Below are 18927 nucleotides of genomic sequence, written 5' to 3'. Positions count from 1 at the left end.
ATCCGTGAAAAGGATTGGCTCCTTAATTTGAAAACAATAACCCTACCCATCGCTTAACCCCCAAAAAAACACCAATGTTCTCCCCACCTCGCCCGATCGAAACTGCCAGACTCGCTTTAAAGCTTGTTCCTTCAACGTTCCGTTTGCCAGTGAAAAGTGCTTCGATGAATGAATGAGGAAGAGGGGCACGTAGTCCGGCTTGCTTTCACCTTACGTGCGCTTCTCTTTCTTCGGCCTTCTCAAGCGACCTCGCTGCGCCACAAAAAAAAAAAAAAACTGGTTTTCTCAACGACGCGTGCCGTATCCTACCCCCTCAACGCTTTTTCCCCCCTGCGCCTTCATTACGATCCGCAGTTTTATATCTCCTCGTTTCCTTCCCTCACTCTCAACAAAATTCATTGACGGTGCCTCTTCGTTCGCTTCATCTAAGTGTCGCGAAAATGAATCCCTCCTCGCAGCTTATCCTGTAGGAATACCATCCTGCTTGCCCCGTTGTCCGGCTTGTATGCCCGGTTGTTTACCAAGTCCGGTGCAGTGGCGTACCCACCCTTGGAACAACCAGCGAAAAATGGCTCGCTCTCGTCTCCCCGTCACACCCGCTCAAAACAACTTCCACTATGCCCACCTGGCGATTAATTGACGGTTTAAAAGCCGCGCCAAAGAACATTAATATTTCCCTCGGGTAAACCGTCTCCGGTCGCAATGAGGACGTCTTTCGTTTTGCTCTTCGCCTTCCTGTTTCTATTCTGGAGACTGCGGGACTATATGACACCCTTCCAAGACGTTGCCAGGATCATCGGATCTACGTGGATTGCCGTCACCTTGTCATACGCGCTATCCAGGTTTGTGTGGGCACGTGTTTTCGTGACCGAGGTCAGTGGAGAAGGAAAGGCAGTGCTCATAACTGGTGAGTATACAAATTTGAATGGCTGAGCGTTATGCGAAGGTGAACTTGCTTACGCGCTACTTGCCCTCCCCGTGTCCATCTGTGACATAGAAGTAGGCATGACATCTAGCGCGTAGGCAAGGTAACCGCTGGTCCATAAAAATAACGGGCTGGATTCCAAGAGAAGGTGAGTGGGAGACAAAAAGCAAGGTGGGCAGATGACATTATGAAGTTGGCGGGTACAGCGTTACCGCAACAAGTGCAGGACCGGGATGATTGGCGCAACATGAGAGAGGTCTTCGCCCTGCAATTGGTGTAGTGAAACTGAATATAAAATGCATGATTTCACATTTTAGAATTTCACTGCTTCAAGTTATTCTTGACTATATGACATCACGCTATCTCAGTTTTAACGCAATACGTCTGGAGCAGCGGGGAAAATCTGGAGGATACCTTAATCCGTGGCGCTCGTCTCCAGTATACCGTTACTACCACGTGAGCGTTCATGTGGCCTGCTATATCTATTCTCGGAGTTACCTCAGTGTTTCGAGTGCTGTGGAAGCCGATCTCGCAGGCTACGTAGAAAGAAGTGCGTTGTTTAGATTTGCTCCACCAGGTGCCGCAGTCATCGCAGCTGCCCACAAGAACAAAAAAGCGTCTGCTCTTTTAACAAACTCATCCAATTATAGTCTTACTCTATATTTATTTATTTATTTGTCATGTGCCTCAATACAAATTACCGAGGGAAGTGGTTATCTGTACGACAAAACCGGCCATTCTAACTTATGCAATTATAATTAGAATAAAAGTGCACAAGATACATACATGAATGGTACAAATCACACAATAAGTGAACCAACAATGGCCCACAAGGCAATTCACTGCCTTTTCCGCTGGTCAGTTTTTTCTCGTTGTACGAGCTCGGAGTCTTCGGCCCACCGATGTCACTTCGCAGCCATTTCTAAGGCTGACTATTGCCTCATCCATTTTTAGTTGACTAATGCTGAGCAGTGGGACTTACTGAATTTCTGTGGCGCAAACTCGCTTATGGTGATGATAGTATTCTGGTAGAGTGCACAGAGTTAAGATGATAGTTTTCTGCGATCGGCTCGCAAAAGCCTATTTGCCAAACGGGTTCCCTGTCAAAAATACGCCAGTATGTAGACACCCCATGGCTGACTTTATCAAGCGTACTTTATTTGTAATACGACCTGGCTAGTTTCCTGTTTATGTGCCAATGTGCTTGCATATACAACACACAATCTGGCCATACGATGCGGCAATGCCAGGGTACGAGTTTGGTTTGATCCGCGCTAGCTGAAAATGTTGCAAGCTGGACAGACATAGAAATACGCAACTTGGTTTTGAAAGGTAATATGTGCCCTATAAGTAAAATGGCGTGTAAGAAACGACATTGTGTTTTCTGCATATAACAGTTGTTCACGTGCCAGTCATTATTGCATGATATTCGAAATGCAAAGTCGTGTGTGGGCGTACCAAAACATTTCGTCTTAATGCATGGCTTGCTACGGTACAAATGTGGTACGCAGAATTATTTCGAATCAATTGCGTGAAGATGTTAAAATTTGGTTGCGCCGCCAGTGTCAGGGGGTCTACTAGATTATCTCATTTATGATACCTTCATTCATACAAATAGCAAGTAGCATTTCGCTTTATGGGCTCAGCTTTGTTGCAACGCAGGTCTCAGGCACTAAACCAGTGCTAACGCTTTTGCAGTGTAATTTAGTGTTCGTCACTCGAATTTGGGATCCATAGGAGAGGACTGTGCCAAACTAATTAAAATAACTTCATGATGTCTAAACAAAAGCTTGAATATTTCGTATAGCAGAAAGTTGTAGCGATATTAACATTGGCTTACTGGTAATTAGTCCAGACCTAGTTTCTTTGAAATTCCTTTGTGTATCCCCGGTCTTCATACTATATACGTGTGCATTACAACGTCCTGTGCAGTAAGGTTTATTTTTCGTGTAGCTAATTTATTCTAGTAAGATTCTTACTAGTACGCGAGGGTTAGCTCGTAAGTAAAACTGCCTAAGATTGCTTAACAATAGAGCTTGAAGACTTCAAATGACTGAATTCGGTTGATGTGCTCCAAAAGTACCTCCGAAGTAATAACAACCATCCCCTACTGGGCGCAGTAGCAGTGAGAAGTTCTTTTTTACTAAACGTAACATTTCATTACTTCATGTTAGCAGAAGATTCAATAACAAAGACATCATTTACATGCCGTGTCAAGTTCTCAGATAATGCGTTTAAAATAGCGTTTGTCCACGTTCACTTGCTAAGAGAATGTCCCTTTTTACTATTTGAACTTTTTAGGGTGTGATACGGGATTCGGTAACCGACTGGTGAAGCGACTCTCTCGCAAAGGCTTCCTGGTATTTGCCAGTTGTCTCCATTTCAACAGCCCGGGCGCCAGTGACCTAAAGGGCTTCTCGAACGTGAACGTTCTAGAGTTAGATGTGACGAAGCAGGAACAAGTGGACAAAGCCTTCATCACGATAAAGAAGCACCTAGGCCGAAGGGGTAAGTGAAGTGTCTGTATTGAATTTCACCGAACAACAAACATAAGGTGTTTGATCTTCAACTGATCTCATAAGGTGTTTGAATAAGCTGTTTGATCTTAAATTTATGGGACATTTGTACTTTACTTCAATGACATCCAGGATATGAGAGCAAACCTTGGTGTTTGGCTAATTGTTGTTCATTGTCCTTTCTTTAGTGATCTTGTTCTTTCTTCTATTATTCTCCCATGTGTAGGGTAGCCAGCCCCGCTTAGCTTGGTTAACTTTCTTCCCTTTCGCCTTTGTTTCCTCTCTTTCTCTCTTGGTGCACCTTAGTCATTTCAAACAGTTCACGTTGGCAAACTAGACGTGTGTTTATCATCACATGTGCATTTCATTCCTTTCTTTCTCTCTCTTGTTTTGCTCTTCGGCTCTTTTTCCCCTTGCAGAGTAGCAAACCGTACAACCGTCTTGTTATTCTCCACGTCATTTTGCTTTTCTAACTATTCAAAACGTGCCCAATGGTGGGAATGATGGTACCCACCACCCATCATTCCAGACGTTGATGGGTGGTCCCATCAACCCATCCCACCAGACCCATCACCCACCAGACTCACTCCAACCCATCATTCCTGAGGATGATGGGTGGTGGTGGGTCTGGAATGATTGGTGTGAGTGAGTAATGACTCATTTGTGGTTGATGACCCACTAAACGTTGTAATATGTAGTGGTGGGTGCATGCTGAGTGTACGGGCAGACTATAGATACACAGGTTAAAGGCAACCACAAAATAAGCAAGGATGATAAATTATTTCAAGATGCTTGGACACCAAGTGGTACCTTGTGGTAGACTCATTTGCTAATCCTCATGAGAATAGAAACAATTATGACTAACCATAAAGCAACAGCAATATATGGTAACTTCGTGTATATCAACGAGCTGTGGCCGTTACCAAATTTTGTCGAGTAATTCCTCCGTATGTCATCGTCGTGGACCTACATCAATGACTGTATTGTGCGGCTGGAGAAGGTGACAGAAACACACATTGACGACAACTGACACTGCATATTTCAATAAAACAAAAAGTGCCAAAAATGCCCATGCATCTGAACTGTGAAATAGACGGTGGAATTATAATACGACACCGGCAATGAAGATAGGCGATGATTTAGTTGTACGTCATGTTAGAAGTGCTAAGCGACATCTTGGAGCTATTGGGTGTGAGGAATACCGCTGGAGACGCGGGCGCTGCAATCGCTATGACATGCACGGTTGAATCACGTGATCTCATCACTTCGCTCTGGTGAAGGGAAGCAGGCGGTTCTATTGCATTATATTTTTACCACAATTTCACGGATTTTTTTTCTTTTGAACAGCGTTACTTTGTTCTTCCTTCATGTGTGCACAGCGCGGAAAAGTCTAGTGCACGCGTACAAACTACGTCGAATGAAACATGAACAGCGGAGCACGTGCCGCAAGCTTCACAGAACGTGTACACAGTAATAGTTTTACACCAATAAGGGTTTCAATGGGCTTGTTCTATGGGCAACACCTTAAGGGTGTTAACTCAGCACCTTCCAAAAAGGGTGCTTTCCCATGCACCCTTACACTCCAATAAAAGAGCGAGTATTTTTTGGAGTGTCTTTTTGTCCCACAACAATAATCGTCATCTATATTGCGTTCATTCCTTGCGCTATCGCCCCGCGCCCGGTACATTCCGGTCACGATCGACATGCCCATTATCAGGGTTACGTAGCATTCTCGATAGCAAAGTGACCAGCACCGAGTTTTCAAGAAAGGAAGCGCACGCAAGCCTGATGACGATGATTGTTGTGGGACAAAAAGACACCCTTTTTACTCGATATTTTTTAGAGTGTAGAACATAGCGTACATGTAAAATTGCAGGGTGTTACAAAAACATCCTTACAAAGGGTGCCTTGAACGTCCTTCACTTTTTAACACCCGTTGAGGAGGGTGCGAGAAGGGTACACAAGGGTGTTGAGTGCCCATGGCAGGGGTGCCAGTATTCTTTTAGAGTGCACTAATAGATATCAGCATGCACAGTACTTGAAGAAAGCGATCCTGATTGGCGCTGGTGTGCCACCAATCGAGCTCCATCCAATGCGTGTGGGCAAAAATATAAGTATGTGCAATCGCGCATGAACGTCTGCTGAATATATATATATATATATATATATATATATATATATATATATATATATATATATATATATATATATATATATATATATATATATATATATATATATATATCAAAGTATATGCAAATTTCGCGTTACAGAAGGGCTTACTTTTCACTAAGCGAAAACTGTGCACTCTACAGTAATCAACGTAGCTAGCTCCGCTCCACATATGCAACTAGGCAGCTGCGCACGATTTCCCCAAAGACCGATATCTTTACTTCTGTTCTAGTTCTAATATTCAAAACGAAGGCCACAAAAACCAGATAAAAAGAACTACCAAAAGCGCTTGGCTCACCCACGCCGGCCCCTATCAGCACCTAATGAGAAATAGAACGCTAGCAAAGTTTTGTCGAACCAGACGTGTGCACCTGTCAGCGGTGATGGCTGGACAGCGGAGCGCACTATACCATTGCTAATGATTTGGTCATGCGCTCCGTCGCTGGCGTTTCATTTGATGCCGATAGTGCTTAAAATAGTACATAAAATATAACGAAGGAAACGCGTTAACGCGTGTGGGAATTTGCCGTCATTACGACTAAGCGTGTGCGCTGTTGTCTGGTTTGCCACAGATTCACGATAAAGCTGAGTAGTCCAGTTCTCGTCCCTTTTTGTAGTTCTCGTCCCTTATCTCAGTCTATATCACGGCCATTAACTTGAGCGTGTTTGTTCAGCGCTTTCGACGAAACCCTTCTTACAACGGACATGTGCGGCTTGCATCGCTGCTGAGAGTTGTTTGCCCTAGTCCTACCAACGTAACTACCACCACTCTCTGCCCCCCCCCCTCAACTTTGATGTCCATTTTAGTTATTCTCGAGTTTTTTCCCGATCACACCCGATAATTCGTCCGGCTCTCTACTTCAGCCCTTGGTATTCCTTGATTACCGATAGACCGTACAACGAGCGGATAGCCAGCGTTACTTTTTTCAAGGTTTTTTTTTTTTTTACTCTGCAAGCGAAAACGTGACCAGCTTCAAACAATAATTCGCCTTCTAAAAGCAGCCGCGAAGTGTCATACTGCTTACTAATAAATGCTGAACGCTGGTATTTTCTCTGACACAAAATTGGCAATGTTAGACCTTGCAGCATGCTCATTCAAGTGCGCAAAGAAATACCCCCAGTTATCGCACAGTGCGCTCACACAGGACAGTAGACTGCGCACACTATCGCAATCGAACTTGGCCAGGACCGATTTTTTTATTGTTATTGGCCGCTTTGTAAAAACTCATTTCTATGGCACTACAAAAAGCTATCGAAATTGCGCCGTGGGACAACCGCCGGCAATTCGCGAAACATAAAGCAAAACATTATTACTAAGGTCGCGCCTCAGAGAATTGTGTGCACAAGGGAAATGTTTTCTAGCTACAACTCTGACTGAAGCCGTGCATGCAAAATTCTTTTGCGTTTGCCTCCAGTCATGCGAGACTAGTTACGGCTGCATGCAGCTACCTCTAGGCTAGCTGGGCTGCTTTTCACAAAACGATGAAACCGTTTGCGTCATGCTTCACGAAGTCTATGCACGTCAAACATTTGCGCACACTTATCCTGTCAACCGAAGCTCACTTTTACATGCAGACTTACTACAAATTGAGTTGCACGGTCGCACTTATTTTTTTTTTTCATCAAAAATATGTTTCACTGCTCAAGTATCCTCTTGGATGTTTAGCTTCGATTTGATACAAAATGTTTCCTTACCAAAAGCAGCAAACTGGGCCCCGCGGCTTCCATATCGGTGAACATAGCAGACGACTCCCTTCCTCCCTGTCCTTCTTTCTTCCTTCCAGGAGTCATCTTAGGCAACAGAGGAACTAGAGCCGTTTTGCAAGGCACTTAGAGGAACGTAAGACTTTTTCGAAGCTCTTATTTAGCATCTTACACTATCAGTAACGAAGCTGCAGCATTACTTTACTGATCTATTTGAAGTGAGGTGCAAGAATAAGAACAAAAAAAGGGGGGAGCGCTAAAGCTGCTGCTGACTGAGCAGGAAAAGGCTGGTGGTGCCATTCAACCTTGCACTTCACAAGGAAGCCTCCGTATGGTGGCGCTGCGGTATGTGTTCGCGCCCCGTACTCAGCAAACATAAACGACGATTTCTTTCTTGTGTTCTCGCTGAGGTATATCCATTTTTGTTTGGCTTTTTTTTTGATGCAGAGCTTTGGGCGGTTGTTGCGAACGCCGGGATCGGAAGCATCGGCCTTCTGGAGTGGCTCACGATGGACACGGTCGTCGACGTCTTCAACGTCAACGTCTTCGGCGTGCTTCGAGTCGCCAAGAAGTTTCTGCCACTACTGAAGAAAAGCAAGGGCAGGCTTGTCACCATCGCGAGTCCCTTAGGCACGAGAAATTTTATGCATACATAACAACGAACCGCATATTAGCATTCTTTCCGCAGTCTCCTGGGACATCTTTGTTCCCGGTCTGTCACGCCGGTGAGTGCTACTGTCACGGTGTCTCGACGTTCACGAAGGCAGCAGTCGGCTTTTCTAAGTGAACTTTTTATTCGGGTGAACGTGCACTCGGAAAACTTAACTTCGCTCTGCAAGCAATATATGTAACGTCGGCCATCCTGGAGGCGGAAATGTAGGCCCGTGTGCTCAGATTTGGGTGCACGTTAAAGAACCCCAGGTGGTCGAAATTTCCGGAGCCCTCCACTACGGCGTCTCTCATAATCATATGGTGGTTTTGGGACGTTAAACCCCCACATATCAATCAATCAATCAATCAATCAACGTCGGCCATCCGTAATCTGAGAAGCGCTCAAGCGCGTTGGCTTTTGTACATGTATCACCGATGATCCCAGCGTTATCGCTAGTGGCCGCGTAAGTTCTACACTCTAAAGAAAGAGCGAGTAAAAACGGTGTCTTTTTTGTCCCACAACAATAATCGTCATCTATATTGCGTTTCACTCTTGCGCTATTGCCCCGCGCCCGGTACATTCCGGTCACGATCGACAAGCCTATTATCAGGGTTACATTGCATTCTCGATAGGAAAGTGGCCAGTGCCGAGTTTTCAAGAAAGGAGGTGCACGCAAGCCTGATGACGATTATTGTTGTGGGACAAAAAGACACCCTTTTTACTCGATATTTTTTAGAGTGCAGAACTCACTGCAATGTTCGCGTTCACCATGTAATCCTATCGGAAGGTTCTAAGATTACTTGGACAGTCTTCAGTTATTCGGGTGCACTTTGCGCAAGGTAGCAGCTACAGCGCCATGGGACGGTAACAAGAAATAGGAAAAGACAAATCGGTGCGGCAATATACGCTCGCTAGTCATAATGAATGTTTTGGATGCTCTTAATGTGAGACGATCGCTTTAATTTTTACTTTGTGTGGCCCCACTTTTATCATAAAGCCGCGGCAGAAGAAATGGCACGAAATTTTGCATGTTGTTTTCGCAAAAAAAAAAAAAAGAAAACTTGCGACCTTATATATACTTAACTCCGCAATGCTTGGAACAGCCAGACCGGGCTATTCTGAAGAATGATCTCGTTGCTTCTAGGTCGTCTATAGCCCTTACATAGTTGATGCAGGTTGTTTCTAGGTTGCTTGTAGATCTTTGCTAGGGTTTAGCTGAGTGATGATAGGCTGTTTACACGTTTATTTTGAGCGCTTGGAGGTTCCAATTAAACCAGAGACAGTCGCAGACATGTCAGGGTTTACCAAACTTCAGAAGCCGACACTCGTGCCGAAACCAAACGTGCGCACCTGTCATATACGCACGTACACGTAATCTTTCACGTAGGCCTTCTATTACTTCAAGGTCTTCTTGCAGCCACCATTACCTTTCCCATTCCCAAGTATTCTTTCGTTGTGCGTACTCCAGGTCATCGGGTGGCCACCGTTGCTTCGCAGCAATTTCTTGGGATAACGGTTATCTTGTTCGTTTTCAGCGAACCAGAGGTGATTAGCGGAGTTGCCTAACTTCCATGGCACCCCTTTAATGATAGAGCTTTGTAAAATTAACTGCAGGAAAATGTGGCACTGCCTTCGTTCAGCCGCCATGGGATTGATGAATAGTAGGGTACACAAATTTGCCTAATCTTCGCAGCTTGCGGCTCGAACGGACTTGTGGCTTCGTTCAACTTTGTCTTTCTGTGTTTGTTCTATATAGAGGCGTGGTTCACGGGGAACTTCGTCAACCAATTCGAATTGGTGGGCCTACAAGGTTAATGTGTTAAACGGTAACTTCTGACCATTTCCTGGTTTTCATCTTGCAACCAAGTGGTTCCCGGCCAGACAAAGCCAAATGCAGCCGAAAGAACGAAGACTAGGAAAACTTGTGTACTAATCATCATTCGCATGCTGGCTGAAGCGCCATGCGTTAAAGCACCCATTGACACTATAGCCAGAAGTTGCCTCCTGTAAGTACCCATAGACACCATAGCCAGAAGTTGCCTCCAGTAAGTATTGTAGGAAACCTCCTTGATCCGAGGGGGGGCGGTACAAGAAAATGGTCATTTCGCCCTCTGTGTGCCATGATGGAAAAAAAATTTTGAGGGGAAGGGGGGTGGCACGGGCTCGGTGAGCCAGTCCTGGCTACGCCGCTGTGAGGGACGTCTAATCGCCGACAAGCCAATGACTGAAATAGCATCAATTATCAACCTTTCACGGCGCCACTGTTGAAACACGCGTCACGCATGAGTGGCTGTGCATATCATTCAGCGCTGCCTTGTGGCTTATTCACTACATGGCGCTGCAGCCACACGATCTGTAGTTCAGTTTGTAGGTTGTCCAGAGCACCTCAGGTACTAAACCAAGCCACAACAGCTGTTACGGCACTTACACATCTTTGTTTTAGTGCCTCTTAGTTTCTTTCATGCATATCTGTCGGTTGATATGATAATTTTCTCTAGTAGTATATAGCTTACAGGTACTGCACGTGCAGTGCACGTCTAGTCAACGTAAGATGTTTACAGAGTAAGAGACACAATGAACAGCTAAGCCCTGCCGCTGCTTCGGTATGTATCCTTGAAATTAGACTTTCATATGTGTCATGCAGGATGTCTTCTCGGGCAGACGAGTCTGCTCAGAGCTCGCACTACGACGTTCGTGGCACGAGGACAGTGCGAAGCGCATAACAGCGTTGATAAAAACGGCCGCCGGAATAATCGTGGCGTAAAAAAGACATGTGTGGCATTTGCGGCGGTTATCAAAGAAACACCGCGTGCGAAAACGTCAGAATAATCATGGCGTGAAAGATGCACGTGGGGCATCCACGGTGGTTATCAAAAAAACACCACGTACGAAAACGTCAGAATAATCATGACGTGAAAGATGCACGTGGGGCATTTGGGGTGGTTATCAAAGAAAGACCACGTAACGAAAACGTCGGCGCCACCACTCAGTCGACATTTCAACAGTGTGGCGACGTCGGCGCGATTTTCGCGCTATCTTTTTGCCAACTCAACGTCGCACTTCCCACGCACGTCTGTCCTCTTTAGGACAAGATCTCTTATTCTACCTGCAGCGTGTAAATTTTTACTTTCGAAGGCAACAAGAGTGCACACGTGGCACTCTAGTGCAGTCCACTTCAGTTTTATAAAGTATTGCTGATAACTATGTGGACAGGTTATCACCAGTGGTGTTCGTATCATGGCAGCAACGCGGCTGTGAGTGCTGCGTCCTGAGTAAAGATGAAACTAAATGCGAGAAATCGTAGCCATGTGACGATACAAATTTTTCTTCGTGCCTGTATGCATACCCTGCGCGATATAGCTCATAGATTAATAGATAAATTTGATAGATTGAAAATCTCCAGTTACGCCAAGCCACTGCCACCTAGAAAAATATTTTCAGACCTGCACACTCACTGTGACGTCGTTCGTTTTGCCGTAGCGAACGCGCGTAGCGGAGGCCTTGAATACATGGCCACCATCATATCGCGATAAAAAAAATAAAGCGTTCGCGGTGAGTTTTACATTAATAAACAATTTCATCGAGCCAGTTGGTATGAATCCATCTTGGTAGGAAGCACAGCCACTATTACACAGAACACACAACACAAGCGCTTGTGTTGTGTGTTCTGTGTAATAGTGGCTGCGCTTCCTACCAAGATGAGTTTTACATGTTTGAAATCTTTATTTTGCCTTTTGTGTCAGAAAAGGCGCTATTTTAAGAGACGTATTGCGCTTGAAAGTGTTTATAGATTTATCAGTGAGCCATTTATTTAATGAAAACCTCAAAGCGCACCTTTCCAGATGCATACCTTCTTTGACGAAAACGTCAAAGAAGGTGCGCTATTGAAAGTGTGGTAGATCTATAAGAGCGAAGTTTTATGGACCACCAAAGTGACTAAATAGATAAGGTAAACTTTATTCATTCTTTACTTACACACAAACGCACACAAGCAAGCACACACACAAACGCACACACACACGAAAGCGCGCACACACACACACACACACACACACACGCGCGCGCGCGCGCACGCACGCACTATTTAGAACACACAGAGAAACTGTTTCTAATCATTTGCAAAGTTCCTGCAGTTTTCTTTGTACTCTTCCGATTGAATGTCTTCATACACACGTAGGTATTGAGGAGAGTGCGTGCTGTTGCCACAAGTGTGTTATTCAGCGCAATATCAGGGTGATGATGACTGTAATAGAAAACAAGATCTTTCGTTTCCCAAACATCTTTTGTGACACAAGGAGCGGCGTTTCTCTATTGCTCTGGCCCCTCTCGCAGTGGTGCGTAATCACTCCTATAACTTAAGCCCGAGAAAATTGTTGGTAATGGGTCTATATTAAACTCTGTAGCCACCGTGGGTGCTTTTACTGCACTGCCAGTTCCTGGATCGGTATATTTGGTAGTTATCGGTAAATGTTCTAGCTCGAGGTAGAGCTCACACACCTCAAAACCATTTAGGAAAGCGCTTTACCGTAAGTCTCTGCACGCATTTAAATTTCAAGGATACCTATTAGGATAAGGTGCAGGCAAGACTGTCGCAAAATAATGATACCACAATGAAGTGGTTAGAACACCGGCTAGAAAATCCTATGCACGAAACCGATGCACTAAGCAATAGCATTCCTTCAATTTTTCTCAACCAAGTAAACAGACGTAATAGAAGAAGTCCACCGTGCTAATATTCAATAGGAAATGCTTACCGACACTGAAGGAAAAACGCCTGTTCTAAAAACTGATCACCACGCATGTTTATTATTTTAATTTCAGGGCTTACGCTGACAAATGAGAAACACACATGATACCTTTACTTTAGAGCAAGAACGGGACATGCTAGAGATGGTGCCATTGGAACGACTTACAAATATGTAGCACGGACACCCGTTACGTTCGGGTCACGAAGAAAACAGATGTCGACGTCAGCTTGACGAACGACACGCTCCCATGTCGTTTTTCGGTCGTCCTTAGATAAAGAAAAACGCTCGTAACTTCGGTCCCTTTGCCGCGACCATCCGCCTCCCAGCAACGCCCCACCATTCGGATTCGCAGCCATACAGATGCCAACAAGTACACGAGCACTCCACGAAAACGCTCGTCAAGCTTGGCAACTCACGTCTGTTGAGCGACGACAGCAGGTGTAGGCACGTCTCTGCAGCAAAACACACCGGTCTAAACGGAGTGACGTCAGAGCCCGCCGCAGAGACAGTGAGCAGCCCTGAAATTATCTAGGTGGCATCGGCCAAGCTTGGAACAACCTTCATAGCACTCTAGACTGTTCTAAAACCTTCTGCGTTCCCTGCCTTTCAGCGCTAGGGCTTCAATGAACGTGACAAACGAACTAGTCCAGTCTGTTTTTTTAGGGAAGGTTATAGATTTTGAAGGCGTCTATTTGGTTTTTCGTCGCTGCCAATGGATAAAAATATAGTACACAAATATATTTTTGTGCCCCAAACCTAGCATAGAGCGTTTTAGGAAACTTCATCGGGCCAATGTCGCGAAAATACGAAAAATACATTTTGAATTTTCTGACGTCACGACGTCCAGCAAACTTTAAAAAACGAAACATCCACACTGATTTCCTTCACTAATGCCAATGCAGCGTATAGCATTGAAGCGCTCAGAGCTCAGTTCGTCAATCTAGAAAAATCATTCTTTCATTTTTTTGTCCCTTTATTACTGTGTTAAGGGGCACACACATATTGCTTGAATACATTGAATGCCGGTTTTTTACTAGCTGAGCCCAACATCTTAGAGTGCTTACTTCCGTGGTCAATTTCAGGTCATTTTACAGTCTCCATGAGTGTGCCGTACTGCATGTCCAAGCACGCCGTCGTCTCCATGATGGATGGTCTGCGCCGGGAATGTCGCGGCAAGGGCGTTGACTTCGTCACAGTCGAGCCTTCGGCTTACCGGTACGTTCAGTGAAAGTGAAGCCGTATACAACGTTTCTGGAACCAGATGAGCTAGGCACTTCTGTTCAATAACATGTCCTTTGCAGCTTGTCATTGGAACAGCGTAGTGCAGAATTGGGCTTCCTTATCCACTTCAATTTAATATTCATTAAGCACATAAATAAATTAAACTGATGAAATAATATCCTTTCGAGTAAATCAGTGCTTGTTAGAACGAGGAGATAAAAACAGGTGTCATGATTGCCCTTAGACCAGTTGAATGAAATATGTAATGTTCACAAAAGTGTTTGTGAGCTTGCAAAAGTGGGGAGCTTTTCGTGTTCCAGGATCACGTGACGAAACGAGCATGTTCCTATAGTGCGATTTATATACGATATAAGGCCCGATTTAACAATGCGAGAGTGTTATTTAGCATAGAAACAATTTATTTAAATATATTCTACCGGCCTCGAGTTTTAAAGGAGAGCAACACCCAGCTTTGCAGGACGCATACAATAGCGGAATGATTCGCACGAGCATACACGCTGGAAAAGCGTATGCTTGTACGCGTACTGCAAGACAAAGTGTCATTGTTATTTAAAACTACGTACCAACAAGCCCAGCACATGATGCTTCTGTAATAGGCTGCTAGATGTATTGCGTAAGGTGTAACACTACAATAAAAGATGACAAGTGCAAAGGTTACAGAACATGTAAATAAGCAACAAGCAAGTACCGTAGGATGGAAGAAAAAGGTAGCCCAGGTATACTTGCCTTCCTATGTTAGACGCATCACTAAATGCGTTCCCTTATCTCAGTACCTGGGGTACTTCAATCCAAGAAATCAACATTATGAAGTAATGAACAGCAACATACCCGGGAGCAATCAAATTACACAAACTACTGCAATTGAATTATTTTCCTTTTAAGAAGTAAAGAAAAAAATTACTTCAAGCGTGTTACTTGCGAGATAATCACTTATTACTTTTGGCTAAGTTATAGCATGTGCACTTCACGTGTGCCTTATAAGGCTGACCAACAAAGAAAGGAAACGTAAGAGACAAGCTAATCTCCGTTTCACATCCCAAGCATGGAAAGTTGGACGGAGGTATCTGAAATGTATATGTGCTTTGCATTGCTTGTTTATACTTTGCTCTGTATATGTACGTTGTATGCGTTTCAGTGTATATGTACTTCGAATCAAGTGCACGAAGAGTTAGTGCGTGAATGCCAAACTTACGCAAAAATAATTTTCAAGTATTGTTTCATTTCAAAAGCTGCAGTAAAATGATCCCCCGGTATAAGCTGTGACTTGCAATTTAATTACTTTCTAGTAGTAATTTTCCAATCTTTGGACCGTACTTATGAGAAAAATGGGTTTCTTTTTTGTTCTCAAACAGCGTCTCAAAAGGGCATTCATTCATTACGTTGCTGTTTTCTTACTCGTTTCTAGCACGGCCATCTTTAAAACTGACTCGACTCCCATGGACACGGTTATGCGGGACTTCAAGCAACAGGATCCGGAGGCAGTTGCCGACTACAGTGACCAGGACATTGAGGACTGGACAGAGACAAATCAGAGAGCCTTCGATGCTTTTATTAGAGAAGACCCCGAAGAAGGCGTCGACGTCATCGAGAAGGCCGTCCGAGAAACTTATCCGAAGGACTTGTATCGATCCCCGGTTGGCCGAGACACACCTTACATCTTCTTCGAGACCACTCTCCCCCATGACGTCAGTGATTCGCTATCTGCATTCACGCGAAAGTTTCAGCTTATGGTGAAGTGAAAGCACAAGTCGGGGGTAAACTTGAGGAGCACATTTCCCATCAAAGTGGGCCCGGACACAATCTGCAGGCGAGCTTCGGCAAATCCGTGGCAAGAAAAACTGGCTCGTAGTGTAGCTCAGAAACAGAAGAGGACAAAAGATGGAGCAGCAATCTTATACAAACAGTTGCGTCTGTTTTTTTTTTTTTACTTCACTTGCGGACCTCGTACGTAACGGGCCAGTTTATGATGAATTAACAACTCAAGGAGAATGGCTTGACACTGAAACAGTAGTGTAGAAGTACGTGGCTTTTAAACTGACACAGAAATTCTGACAATGTGATCATTCTTGCGCATCAAAACTTCCACGTCAGATTTTTGCTATTATGAGCTTAGTAATTCCAATTTAGGGGCTTATTGACCGCCTCTAACTACAGCTAAAACATACTTACTGAGGGGTCAGCGTGGGTCAACGTTCAATTACGTTGGACGCTGGGAAATTCTTCAACGTGCACCTAAAAATTAGTTCAGGAGTACTTTATATTAATATTCTCATAATTCCAGCAGAGAGTCCACGTGAGCTTGTTGGTTTAAGAAAGTGAGCTTCACCGACACTGAGGAGGACGGGGAGAGGCACGCAGTAGATACACAGTGCTGTATACCGTGAATGTGTGTTTCATAACTCATAGCTTTCGAATACATATTTACGGCAAATATGTGTGAATCCGAGCACAATTTTCATGGAAGCTTGGGACGAAGAGTATGTGTCATCAGGTATGCACCATGCTTATTTGACCTTAAATACACTCTCTTCGCATGATACCTCCAAAGACTGCTCACAATACGTAGTGAAAGTTGACATCTTGAGAACTTCCGTAATTCTCTGCAGCGCCTTTCTCGTTCGACGACGAAAATTCGCAGACATATGCGTTAGTTTAGCCCGCATTTGCTTCGCATGAGCAGGCAATGTCAACAAGTTGTATCGTTGAAGCCATGAACTCGAGGTGGCAGATTGTGCGAAAACAACTTTAGAACTTCAGCTATACCGAGGAGTTCCATCTGTCCAGAGGACACACTCATCAAAATGATCAGTTCCTCAAGATTGTTCAGTATGTCGACGCAAGCGCCCCCAATAGACGACACCCTGTGATATCTGCCGTAGCAGACCTAAAATGTTGGCGCGCTCACTTTTTCCTCCACAGCGCCAGTCGTCTCGACCACAGTAAAATAAGATCCACTGCCTCGTCTGGTAGCATCCTGAGGCACGTCACCCAAGCGTAGTCGAAGATGGCCATTGTTGTGTATCGAGTCTTGGGATCCGTCTCCCTGACAGCCAGGACCATTTGGTCGACCATGTCTTCAATGTCGTCCTTGATCCTCCAGTCGTATAGGGCCTTCATTGAGCGTGTCCAATCGTGCAGTTCTTGAGCGTTGAAGCCGGCCGTAACTTCGGCGGGCTGGCTCTTGAATTCCTTCTCGACGGCGCTGAGGCAGCCTACGGCGTCCGTAACCTTAGACCTGCGAAGCAGACGACGCAATTACGCTCTTCTTACCTTATACCTCGGCCATCTTGAACTGCATTGCAACGATGTTAGTACAAGAAAAGATGGAGTACCAGTCTGTGTGTTCCCTCCTTCTACTCTACACTCTATTTCTTCTACGATCCAGTTCAAGATCGCGAACTTTTGCAAACTCATTGAATGTTCTAATCGGCTTCCTTTTAGTGTTTTAGTGTCTGGGCAAAGACGCCGTACCTTACTGTTGTTGCTGCCTGCTTTCCCGTAGGCAAAACTAGATGCAGTGTTTTATGTGTATTTTTTTAAATGCGAAGCATTTCTTAGCGTGCTGCAAGCACTTTTGGCTTCTATTTGCGTAACTATCCACCTATCTATCTAGCCGCTTACGACTGGGTGCTGTCGAGATCACCCCCTAAACTTGGAGTTTACCAAAATTGTTATGGGAGCGTAAGATAGTTGGACGAATATGACGTGCCAGTCAAGACTTGAATGTCACAATCCCGTCGCGTACGTCGTTAAGCACTTCCCGCTAAACAGTGGCACTTATCTGCGAGTGGGTGTGTGTCACAGGTGTGCGGATATATGCCACTGCTATGCGGGTATGGGCCAGAGGTGTTTAAAACTTAGTATCTACCCAAGAACGACGACAACACACGCGGGAAACTTTAACAAGTTAGCGTTAAGAAAAAGCCGACATCGGCAACGTTGACCCAACGAACGCATACAATAAATATTGTGGTCTCAGTAAGCATTCTGCGTGGCAATCAAGTATTCTACCACAAAGCCAGGCCGCGTCTCGGAACTACTTCTTTAATAGGTCTTAATGTTTGTGAAGCGTCCATTGTGTTTGCAGTGGTGGGAGGGGGGTGGGTGGTATCCGAAAAAATACTACATATGTACTCCTATCCCACAGCCTTCACGTCGAGCTAACGTCAGTTGTAGTTAGGTTATATATTCTGAAGTACGTTTATGTAGCAGTGCCAAGGGCTACCTCTTCGCGAGCACCAGTGCTTCATATCAGCTTATCGCTTTTGATGTTTCTGATACTCATGTTCCTGTTGGCATCGTTGCGCAAATTCAAACAACTGCTTAGGTAAGCACCCGCAACTGTCCAACATATGTGTATGTGTACAACAATTTTGCATATATTTAGCATCAATTCATGATGCGTCACTCAATAAAAAACTACTACATAGTCACCTTCCCTCCGCATACTTCGCACAACATCGATTCCCAAGATACGTGAAATATCTGCCGAATTTTATTATTCATTGTGTTGCTTGTCGTGTGGAAGGGTACAATGCATGTTCTGCCTTATGTCTATGTGCTCAACACATCGTGATTACCTGTAAACAATCTGAACTCTAATTCAGATACTGTGAGTGGATGCGACCTACACTCGGAAGTCGTTCCAGGCATCAATGCTGACAAGCAGCCTAGGGGTAACGTTTTTGACGCACTGCGGGTTCCCCATAAACCCTGCAGTAGAGCGTGCATGAATGGCAAGAGTGACAAAAATACCGGCATTATCAGGAATTACATGCTTTGCAATGAGAAATGAACACGTGATATCCGCCTTGCAAAGTAATCGATGCACACAGTATTTCTCGATATATTGTGGTAATGACACGCATTCAAAGTTTCAAAAAGCATAATTAGGCTGGAGATGGACAGCGTAATTTTGTTTTGTAACGAGAGTGGCGTATGCGCTTTCAGTTAACAGATATCTCTACT

The 18927-nt window shown here is 44.6% G+C and overlaps 2 protein-coding genes across 5 annotated transcripts in view; one reads left to right on the top strand and one right to left on the bottom strand.

Moving 5' to 3' along the window:
• Window positions 1–318: 318 nt before the first annotated feature.
• Window positions 319–16392, top strand: LOC142768837 (retinol dehydrogenase 7-like). The gene is made up of 5 exons (XM_075871206.1): window positions 319–907; window positions 3227–3433; window positions 7765–7947; window positions 13800–13932; window positions 15365–16392. Exons 1-5 carry the CDS (start codon window positions 703–705, stop codon window positions 15696–15698), a joined length of 1062 nt encoding a protein of 353 aa, XP_075727321.1. The 5' UTR covers window positions 319–702; the 3' UTR covers window positions 15699–16392.
• The window catches only part of LOC119164200 (retinol dehydrogenase 7), a 26802-nt gene continuing 23362 nt past the window's right edge, over window positions 15488–18927 (bottom strand). For all 4 annotated transcript variants that reach the window (XM_037416334.2, XM_075871205.1, XM_075871204.1 and 1 more), the window contains one exon: window positions 15488–17194. In XM_037416334.2, coding sequence (XP_037272231.2) covers window positions 16861–17194 — 334 coding nt within the window. In that variant the 3' untranslated portion in view covers window positions 15488–16860. The remainder of the gene's footprint in view (window positions 17195–18927) is intronic.

Source organism: Rhipicephalus microplus, chromosome 8 (genome assembly GCF_043290135.1).
Source record: "Rhipicephalus microplus isolate Deutch F79 chromosome 8, USDA_Rmic, whole genome shotgun sequence".
NCBI lineage: Eukaryota > Metazoa > Arthropoda > Arachnida > Ixodida > Ixodidae > Rhipicephalus > Rhipicephalus microplus.
The sequence above is the reverse complement of the archived record's forward strand: the minus strand, read 5'-3'. Positions and strand labels throughout refer to the sequence as shown.